This window comes from Tupaia chinensis, unplaced genomic scaffold, assembly GCF_000334495.1.
Source record: "Tupaia chinensis unplaced genomic scaffold, TupChi_1.0 Scaffold144741_1, whole genome shotgun sequence".
In the NCBI taxonomy this organism is placed as follows: domain Eukaryota; kingdom Metazoa; phylum Chordata; class Mammalia; order Scandentia; family Tupaiidae; genus Tupaia; species Tupaia belangeri.
This window is the reverse complement of record NW_006204601.1, coordinates 442,700-453,537: the sequence shown is the minus strand read 5'-3', so window position 1 is coordinate 453,537 and position 10,838 is coordinate 442,700. Positions and strand designations below refer to the sequence as shown.

Genomic DNA, 10,838 nt, shown 5'->3' with positions numbered 1-10,838 from the left:
CCCAGGCCCAGCAGGACCCCTGCCTCACCAGGTGAGTGACTTGGTTCTCCAGGACACAGGGTGTGTGTGGGGGTTCTAACACCAGCCAGCCCTAAAATAACTCCTCCTGGAAGAAAGCAAGGAGACGAAGAGAGGGCAGTTTTGCCAAAGCAATAGGAAAGAAGAATTGAGAGCTAGAAAATCCATACGTAAGAAAGGTGCTTAAGATCTTGAGGACTTCGTAATCATCCTGTTTGTTGAGCACCTACTGTCTGCTAGCATTAGGGCAAAAGATTCATTCGCTCATATTTGCTAAGGACTTGTACTTGTGGGCAATTTACTTTGAACTGAGAATACTGACCTTTTTGTTTCATTTCTTTCTTTATTTACTTCTTTATCTATTGCTATAGCACACCTGTGCTTGTTGGAGACAGAGACAGAGAGAGGGAAAGTGAGAAAGCACCCATAGGGGGGTTGGCTATGCCTTAATCCCTTCTCCTTCATTCTGCTCTCAGGATTTTGGGCATGTACATGTACATACATGTACTAGGCATGATTCATTCATTCTTTCTTTCTTTAAATTACTTTATTTAACATTATTATTATTATTACTTTTAAGAATGATTTTATTTAACTTTATTTATTTATTTACTTATTTTTAATTTGACCAGGATGGGGGAGAGAGAGAGAAGGAGAGGAAGCAAGCTGCCACGTCCAAGACTCGAACCATGGTCGGCCATGTGGGAGTCTAGTACCCTTAATCACTACTCTACCTGCTGGCCCCTAACTTTATTACTACTATTATTTTCCAGTTTGATCAGAGAGAGACAGAGAAAGAGAGAGGGAAATCGAGAAAGCAAGCCACCAGGTCCAGGACTTGAACCATGGTTGGCCATGTGGGAGTCTAGCACCTTTAACCACCATGCCACCTACTGGCCCTTGTTTTATTTTTATTTTTTGATAATTACTTATTTAATTTTATTTTTATTATAATTTTTAAATTTGCTATAGGGTACATGTGCTCACCAGAGAGAAAGAGAAAGTGAGAAAGTAAGTTGCAAGGTCTGGGACTCGAACTACAGTCAGACATATGGGAGTCCAGTTCCTTAACCGTTGTGACACCTGCTGGCTCCTCCCCCAGTGTTCCCCCACACCACCACGTGCTTTTCACACCTCCAGGTCTGAGACTGGAGCCGTGTAGTCAGCCATGTGGGATCTATCCACTTCAACCTCCACGCCAGCTGCCAGCCCCAGGATACAGAGAAAGGAAATAGTTCTCTCCTAAGGAGCTCACACATACATAGAGGTAGAATTATGTGAACAGATGATCATGCACAAAACGCACAGTGTGAGCAGGGGTCATTCCTGTGTGCTGCAGAGATGCTGGCTCTGCCTTGGGCTCGCTGAGTGGGCTTTGGATGGCTGGGTAGGAGCTTAATGTGTGTTGGAGTGGGGGTCTTTCTCTGAGGATATTCCAGCAGCAGGAAGCGAGGGAAAGGCACATGCAAAGGCACAGAGGTGTAGGAGTGAGGTGCTCTCAGAGACCCACAGAGCAGTTCAGTGTGGGTGCCATGTGGGACCAGCGCATGGAAGCTGGGACTGGAAGGAGACAGATCTCTGCTAATAGTTGGGAGTTGAGCAGTGGTGGAGGGATAGGGACCATCTAACTTCTCTTGAGTTTGAGTCAGATCCCAGACAGTAGGCTCTGAGGCTCTGGTCTGGTTTGAAAGTCTCGACCTGTAACTTGCTCCCTCCTCCCAGGCTCAAAGAAATCCAAGGAGGCCTTCTATGTTCCTCCTGGGCTAGATTCCCTAGGGGACAGGGTTAGGTCCCTGGGAAGGGACTTGGGGACAGCTGTCCCTTTGCTCAGCACAGGGCTCTCCATTTGAGTCACTGCCCCCTTTAGGCAGCCCTAGGTTTTGCTCCTGGGCCAGCTCCAGTTCCCTCACATTCCCAAAACGATCCCCAAAGTGTCTTTTTTGAGCTGCCAACGAGGCTCCTGAGACTCTGTTAGGAGAGATGTAATATGTGTTAATTGTCTCTGATAGTTTCCTGAGCTCATTATGTAACCCAGACAAGAAGCTGTGCTTGTAAATAACAGCTGCTGAGTTTGCTCTCGCCTTCTTCCCTCTCCGCTCTCAGCATGGTGGGAAAAACCTGGAGGAGATCATGGTTTCCACCCCCCAGACTCCGACTCATGGTGCTCTGGCTAAATTCCGGACAGAGGTAACTTTTTCTGTGCACAAGGGTAGCTTCCGGGGCAACATTTGAGCATGAGGGACATCCCTGCCCATTTTAGGAGCTGAGTATCAGGGGTGATGCCGCTAGGCCTGTCCTTTGGTGTCACACACCCAAGGGCTTTTGGGAAAGACTGTTGGGGGAGTGGCAATGTTACTGCCATAAAGTGAGGCCTGTCCTGATGCCAGCCAGGTACGAGCTGATGCCATGGGTCCAGCTTTCTTCCCTGTCTAAGAAATAGAGGCCCAGCTAGCTCTGTTGTTCCCCAGGGGAGGAGAGTGTTATAAGATCTTATCTCAGGACACCTTCCTCTCAGGTTTCTGAGAACTGAGCTGAGAAGGATCTGCCTTCTTGCATCCAGTAAATTCCCTTTGGGTGGGCGAGACCCTTCTTCTCTCCCCCCGGGGTTCTGGTTGACCTGCTCTGCCCTCACACCCATCTTTGCTTTGAATTCTCCCCAGTGTTTTTTCTCTTTGCTACAGCACTCCAGATCTGCCAGTCTACTTCAGATCCAAAGCTGTGAATATGCCTCTGGATTCAAAGCATTCATTAATATAATGAAGTTAATGCTTAAAGCCAGAGGCATCCCAAATAAATATGCTTATCTCAAAAAGGCTAAGACGCTCTGAAAAAAAATCTAGAAATTTACTTAGGGATCCTTACCCATGAGACATTTTGAGTCTATTACAATAAGCAAGTGTGGATAGCCTTTGTCTTCAATGTCATTAAAGCTAAGACCCGATTTTTTTTTTCCAAAGAATGATTTTATTTAACTTTATTTATTATTTATTTATTTTAATTTGACCAGGAGAGAGAGAGAAAGCCTCCAGGTCTGGGACTTGAACCATGGTTGGCCATAGAGTCCAGAGCCCTTAACCACCATACCCCCTGCCAGCCCCAAGACCTGATTTTTTTTTTTTTTAAGAGAGTTACTTTAACATTCTATTTATTTTAATTTGACCAGGAGAGAGAGAGAAAGCCTCCAGGTCTGGGACTTGAACCATGGTTGGCCATAGAGTCCAGAGCCCTTAACCACCATACCCCCTGCCAGCCCCAAGACCTGATTTTTTTTTTTTTTAAGAGAGTTACTTTAACATTCTATTTATTTTAATTTGACCAGGAGAGAGAGAGAAAGCCTCCAGGTCTGGGACTTGAACCATGGTTGGCCATAGAGTCCAGAGCCCTTAACCACCATACCCCCTGCCAGCCCCAAGACCTGATTTTTTTTTTTTTTAAGAGAGTTACTTTAACATTCTATTTATTTTAATTTGACCAGGAGAGAGAGAGAAAGCCTCCAGGTCTGGGACTTGAACCATGGTTGGCCATAGAGTCCAGAGCCCTTAACCACCATACCCCCTGCCAGCCCCAAGACCTGATTTTTTTTTTTTTTAAGAGAGTTACTTTAACATTCTATTTATTTTAATTTGACCAGGAGAGAGAGAGAAAGCCTCCAGGTCTGGGACTTGAACCATGGTTGGCCATAGAGTCCAGAGCCCTTAACCACCATACCCCCTGCCAGCCCCAAGACCTGATTTTTTTTTTTTTTAAGAGAGTTACTTTAACATTCTATTTATTTTAATTTGACCAGGAGAGAGAGAGAAAGCCTCCAGGTCTGGGACTTGAACCATGGTTGGCCATAGAGTCCAGAGCCCTTAACCACCATACCACCTGCCAGCCCCAAGACCTGATATTTTTTTTTTTTTTAAGAAGTTTTTCCAGTTTATTGATCTCTTCCATGAACGAGAGAGACAGAAAGTCAAGCATCCCAGCAAGGTCTTTATGCTGCGGTCCACCTTAGCTCAGCCAGCCTGGGTCATGCACATGAGCATCTGGCGTGCAGAGGGCGTTCCGGGACACGAACCCTGACCTTGTGTGGATCGGCCCCACAGAGCATTGCTTACTGCTGTACCACCATTCAGCCCCCCTTGTTCAAAACAAAACAAAACAAAACAGCAACACTTTTGCTATAGCTGCTTAGTGAGAGATGTGATATGCAATAGGATTTTATATAGCATTTTATGGCCTTGGAGGTTTCGTGGGGAGGCTGTAGTTTCTCCCAGGGGATTCTCCCTTCCTTTCCCCCTACCCTGCATCCTGTCTCAGTCAGGGTCTGTACTAAAGTAGCCTCATTAATGTAGGCTCCCCTTTGTTCTATGGTGCCAGGTCACTGTTAGTTCCCAGACTTCAATAGAGGAGGATTTTGGGAGAGGGCCCTGGCTGACCATGAAATCTGACCTGGGCCTGGATGAGAGAGACCCTGCCTGCTTCCTCTGTACCTACAGCATTGTCATGGTGCTACGGAAGGTAAGAGTTCCCGTGCTGAGACCATTTTTCTCCCTGTCACCTATCTGCTGCCCTGTTCCACTGTAGGAAGGGGCTGTTTGCTCTCTCACTCCAGGCCTATCTCTAAGTGCAGCACAAAGTCCCATTGGTTGTATCTTCCACTCACCCACCTTCTCACTGTCACTCATGTATTGAGCACAGTTAGAAGGAGAGGGTGGTTCTGGGCCTGCCTCTTCATTTCCAGGCCCTGGATAGGGTGGGTGAGCACACTGCTACCCTCAGAGCTCCCCAGTGGCCAAGAGCCGTGTGCAGACACACGTTAGCACATGTGCCAGTGCATCTCGCTGTGGCCTAGCATGATGGAACTCTGTATAAATACATGTATGCCAAAGGAAGGAGGCAAGGGGAGAGAAATGAAAGGTCCTCCAGCTTCAGATCTGCCAGAGGAAATGGGATGCACCCTTCAAACTGCCCGTTTGTCTTCACAAAGTAAGATCACATCTGCACCTATACTCTGCTCCACCTCCGGTTTCCCTGGCACCCTTGGGGACCTGGGCAGTTACAGGTGGGCCACGGCTGGCTCAGCAAATGCCTCTCTTTGTAAGCAGGCAGCCCTGAAGCAGCTTCCCAGGAACAAGGTCCCCAACATGGCAGTGATGATCAAGTCCCTGACTCGGAGCACAATGGATGCCAGCGTGGTTTTCAAGGACCCCACAGGTAAGGAGTTGTGTTTGATGAGTGGTGTCCATGGAGGTCAGGAGAAGAGGAAAAATCACCCTGTTTACAGATGGGAAATTGAGGCCATGAGCAGCCCACTTCCCAGTGCCAGGGACCCAGCCCATCGCTCTCCTGCCCTCAACCCTGAGACTGATGGGCTACGTGTTATTTACAGGCGAGATGCAGGGGACAATGCACAGGATGCTTCTGGAGACGCGCCAGAATGAGCTGAGGCCTGGCTCAGTGCTGCTGCTCAAGCAGGTACGGGAGCTCCAAGCGGGACCTGTTCTCCACCCACTGCCCTGGAGAGAGCGCCCCAGGTGTCTGTCTCCTTCCCTGTCCTCCAGTACCCAGGCAGGGTGTGGCTGGGCACTTGAGAGGCCCTGGCTTGCTGGAGCTGCATGAAGGCCTGTGGCCCTTGAGCTGGCTCCCATCCTTCGGGCGGGGGTGGGGTGGAGTGGAGGGTTGTGTTGAGGGGAGGGTGTGGTAAGTGGGTCTACCCTGGCACCCAGGCTGGATGGAGGGACTTGTCTGACCCCGGTGGAGAGGACACCCGGCGAGAGGCCAGTGGGGGCCAGGTGGCCATCTGGCAGTATCTGGTGCTCCATCAGGACACTGACCTTCTCCTTCCTTGACTTCAGATTGGAGTGTTTTCTCCTTCGCTTCGAAATCACTACCTTAATGTGACGCCCAACAACCTGGTTCATATTTACAGCCCAGAGTCTGGAGATGGGAACCTCCTCAAGCCATCTCAACCCTTCCCCAAGGTAAGAGGCAGGATAGGATGGGGACTGGCAGAGCCTTCCTGCTGCCAGGATCATCCGATTTCTTCCTCTCCACCCTGGGGAGCACAGGTGTGAAGGGGGCGGTTGCCCTGAGGTGAAGTGTCACCTTTGGGGCAGGACCTTCTCCTGTCCCTGATCCAGCCGCCTGCCAGCCGGCCGAGTAACAGTACCTAACGGAGCAGCTGGCTTCTTGGTGATTCCCGAGTGTCTGATGGCAGGCTCGAACATTTGAGAGGAGGGTGTCACCTGAGAGCTACTCAGGGTGAGGACCCACCAGGGGATGATGGCAGTGAATGACCGAGGGTTAGATCTGCTGCAGGTGACAATGCTGGGAACAGAGAACAGTGAGCCAGCATGTCTCTGCATCTCCCTCCACCCCCCCACCCCCGTCTCTGCCCTGGAGGCAAGAGGAAGCCTGCATAGAACATGTGGGGACATCCCCACAGGAGGAGGCAAGGACAGGATTCCAGGCAGTGATACCCTAGGGGCAGAGGGGGCAGAACTGGGGTGCCACGGCCACCCCCACCTCCTGGGATCTTGGTTCAAGAGTCAGGAGACCTGGTCTTGTCCCAGCAGTCGGATAGTTTGTACTATGACCTTGGGCAAGTCCTGTCCCCTCCCCTGCTGCTGCTTGATCAGTGGAACAAGTGTGTTCCTCTCGATGGCTTCTAGTCAGCTTAGGTCTTAACGCCTTCTACTTCCATTTCCCTCTCTCCCCTTAACTTCCCACATTCTTTCAAAATCACCCCAATTCTTTCTTTCTTTCTTTCTTTTTTTTTTTTTGGAGAGGTTTTTGCTATAGGGTGCACACGCTCACCAGAAAGACAGAGAGACAGAAAGTGAGAAATCACCTCCCAGGGGGATGGCCATGCAGCAATCCCTTCTCCTCCATTCTCCTCTTGGGATCTTGGTCATGCATGCACACGTGCCCAGCATGAGTTTAAGCCACCAGGTTCGAGACTCGAACCATGGTTGACTACATGGGAGTCCAGCGACATAGCCATTATGCCAACTGCTGGTTCCTGGTTTTATTTTGTTTTGTTTCATTTAAATTATCTGCCATTTGGGGCATTTTGGCCCCTCCCCCCTCAGCATGGGCCTAGGTGACCAGCCCCTGCCACATTCCATCCTGTCTCTTTCCTGAACCCTCACATAGACCTTTGACATTGTCTGGGTAGAGGTGGTGCCACCCAGAGGGATTTTAGTGGCACAGCCTTGGTGACCAGATTCTTTGTCCCCAGAATCTAGGCAGCTTCCAAGGCCACCTTCAGCATGAAGCGGCTACAGAGGCTACAGAGTCCGCCGAAGGCCTCAGAACAGCCCAGAACCCCGAGGCAGGGGCGTCTCCCGAGAAGGAGCTCACAGAGGCAGCAAAGACACTCAGCCCAGCCAGGAACAAGAGCGCTTCTCCTTTTATTTCCTCTCGAATAGCTTAGCCAGAGTCTTCCTGGCCGCATCTCATTTCTCTTTCTGCGAATCTTTGGATCTTCTCTAATCTTTCAGAAATCAGATCTGGTGTCTTGTTTGGTGAGGCTGCGGGCCGCCAACCAGCGTGTGTGATGGGGCCACAGAAGCACAGGTGCGATCCATGGGTCCTTCCCACCTCCAGGTCGCGGGCTGTTAGCCACAGCAGGAAACTTCATCCTGTGTCTAGATGGACAGGCACGACCAGAGCACAGGGGCCTAGTTCCCTATCCTGACTAAGCTCAGAGGCCTCTAGGGAGTGCTGAGGAGTCAGACATCCACATGGGGAGTTGAGGGGGGACCAGGATACAAACCCGAGAGGCCCAAATACAGACCTCTGTAGGTAGGCCAGCTGGTTCTTCAGGAACCAGGTTTACTTAGCACAGCCTAGACTCTGGCCTTTGCTTTTTTTAAAAAATGATTTTAACTTTATTTATTTATGTTTAATTTATTTTAATTTGACCAAAGAGGGACAGAGTGAGAGAGAGAGAAAGTAAGAAAACAGGCCACTGAGTCCAGGACTCAAACCGTGATCAGCTATGTGGGAGCCCAGTACCCTCAACTACCATGCCACCTGCTGGCCCCTGTCCTTTACTTTTTCATTTCAGAAATTCAATCCCGTCTGGCCCCAAGGTTCATAAGATTATGGGTGGATGTCTCACACTAACCAGATTCACAATATACTGATGAATAAACCACAAAGCCCATTTATTTATATCCTACAAAAAGTATCTGCCCCTTACACTGGCCTCTTGTTGGGACCTGTACCCTCTCCTCGCAAGTAAGCTGATGGCAAATCACATCATCATCAGAAGGCTGCTAGTGTTCGGAACAGGGTGAAGAGAGTGGGCTGTAGAATACTGGAGCTGACATCACATCTTCACGGTAGGGACTGGCCCAGTGGGTAGGCAGCTGCTAGTGGGGGCTCGGCAGGGCTGGAGACATAATTTGTACCCTGATCCCTGGTTTCCTGGGCCCACGCTAACCTCTCATTCTCCTTCATTTCACTTAGCCCTTTCCAGACAGACATACCTGGCGGGAGACAACTTTGTTTCTTTTATCTTTTTTTTTTTTTTTTAATTTTTTTTTTTATGTTTTTTTTTTTTTCAGTTTGACCAGAGAGAGAGTAAGAAAGCAAGCTGCCAGGTCTGGGATTTGAACTGTAGTCAGCCCTGTGTGAGTCCAGCACCTTAACCACCACACCACCTGCCAGCCCCGGACAACTTTTTTTCTTGTAGGTGAATTCAGCCCTACCTCCCTGAGTACAGTGCTGGTCACTGTGGTTAAAGTTTGAATGCTCCCCAGCCAGTTTTCTCCTCCCATCCAGCAGCAGTGGTTATCGAGTGTTCTTGCCAGACCTGGCCCTAGACTCAGGGGTAGTTTTCAGACTGTCTGACTGTCCTCAAGCTTCCTGATCCCTTCCAGTAGGTGAGAGCTCTCTAGTTGGCAGCAATGGCTCTGGTGTCAGGTGGAACCTGAGTGTGCTCCCCTTGGGCATGTTGTTTTACCTCTTTAAACCCTGTTCTCTCAGGTAAAGTGGGGCTTACAACAGGAACTGCCACAAGATGCCGTGTGAAGGGTTATCAAGGCACAGAGCAAGCACTCAGTAAGCCTTAGCTGCTGTCGCGAATGAAAATGATAGCAGTAGGGATTACCGAGCTCAGCCCTGTTCTCGCATTCTCGGACATAAGCACGTCTGAGAACTATCATCAGGAACGGTTTTTTTCTTTCTCTTTTCAATTCATGATAGTATGCACAAAAATGAGAGACAGAAGCACCCTCAACAGGGTCTGACCATGCCAGTCCCCCTTCCCTGGGACTGTCAGGATCTCAGGCACCTGTGCGTACACTGGCACATTTCAGAGGGGCCAGGGAGCTGAACTGCAGTCGGCATGTGACTTCTAGCACTGCAGTCCAGCACTTCACCGACTGCATCACAGAGACTGGGCCAGGAATCGTTACTTTCATTCCCTGAACAGGCCCTTTGGGGAAGGGGATGGTGTCTCCCACTGTGGGATGAGAAACCAGACTAATGAACTGTGGGATTCTGAACACATCTAATGGCTTCTCCTGCCATCCTTCTCCCTCCACCCAGTGAGAGAGTTGCACTCAGCTAGGACCTCTGAAACCTTCCTGCTTGGCCCTGTGTGTCTAGATGGGAGGAGAGAAGCCACCAAGACTCCGGGAGACTCTTCCTCACCAGAATGGCCCAGGCTTTATGCCCCTGCTTGTCTTTGTGCATGGGTACATGGCAGCAGAGGGAAACTGGAAATCAGGCCCCTTGGCACGGGCATCACTACCCTGGGGACCCATTTCCCCAGCTGTACAGCCAGGCCTAGGCCCTCCTGAAAGGAGCTTTGGACCCGAGTCATGCGGAATCCCCCTAATGTTGTCATCAAGGTTACCCTGTCTGCCCCTGCTTGTCTTTGTGCATGGGTACATGGCAGCAGAGGGAAACTGGAAATCAGGCCCCTTGGCACGGGCACCACTACCCTGGGGACCCATTTCCCCCGCTGTACAGCCAGGCCTAGGCCCTCCTGAAAGGCAGGAGCTTTGGACCCGAGTCATGCGGAACCCCCCTAATGTTGTCATCAAGGCTACCCTGTCCCTGTGCTCCTTCTCTGCAGATGATTTGGACGGACTCCTGAGTGAGCTTCCTGAGGACTTCTTCTATGGGACAAGTAGTTGGAACTGCCCCAAGGCAGGGCACCCACCGTGAGCAGGCTGCCTTGCAGCTCCAGGCAAAGCTCTGGGTGTGTCTGGTCACATCCCAGGGAGGAAAGAAGACCAGCACAACTGGGGACAAGAAGTAGCTTGGGCTTATGTGACTGCTCCCACCCGGCCACTTTCCTGAGACCTGCCTTGGCTCTTGGGCCTTGCATGGCCATTGTTGGGTCATCCTTTGGCACTGGCATGCCAGGACCTGGCCCAGGATGGACTCTCCAGCCTTGCTGTCCGCCAAGCCCTCTGGAACAGCGTTCCTTCCTCTGCATCAGGAAAGGTGTGTCACCTCAGCAGGTTTGAGGATGTGGAGTCTGGTTTCATCATCCCTTTACTCCCAGGTCCCCAGTCCCCTCACAGCTGAGGAGCTGAGAGGAACCACAGCACAGTGAAGGCAGCCTTCCTCTCTGGACAGGGAAGGGATACTCAGGCTTCCCTCTGCCTTGTCCCTTGAGGCCTGCAGCTGCCCAGCTCACTGGTACAGGGTTCCCAAGTGCAGGGGTGTAGGCTGTTTTACGTGTCATGAAATAAAGGAGCCCCCTGCATCACCTGCCTCCACCTCTTTCCTGCCCTGGATGCTCCGTGTCCTGACTGCCCTGCTATAGGGTGGCCCTCTGTTAGGATTTGTCTGATGTTCTCTTCTGGCTAGGT

General features: G+C 50.5%; 1 protein-coding gene across 1 annotated transcript in view; it reads left to right on the top strand.

Moving 5' to 3' along the window:
• HROB (homologous recombination factor with OB-fold) overlaps positions 1 to 10,838 on the top strand; it is a 17,151-nt gene extending 6,313 nt beyond the window's left edge. Inside the window, 8 exon segments of the mRNA XM_014583779.2 lie at positions 1 to 31; positions 2,122 to 2,205; positions 4,381 to 4,521; positions 5,109 to 5,217; positions 5,393 to 5,478; positions 5,859 to 5,984; positions 7,244 to 7,369; positions 10,090 to 10,838. The exon segment at positions 1 to 31 is cut by the window's left edge and continues 19 nt beyond it. Of these exon segments, the coding sequence (XP_014439265.1) occupies positions 1 to 31; positions 2,122 to 2,205; positions 4,381 to 4,521; positions 5,109 to 5,217; positions 5,393 to 5,478; positions 5,859 to 5,984; positions 7,244 to 7,369; positions 10,090 to 10,185 (799 nt within the window). The 3' untranslated portion in view covers positions 10,186 to 10,838.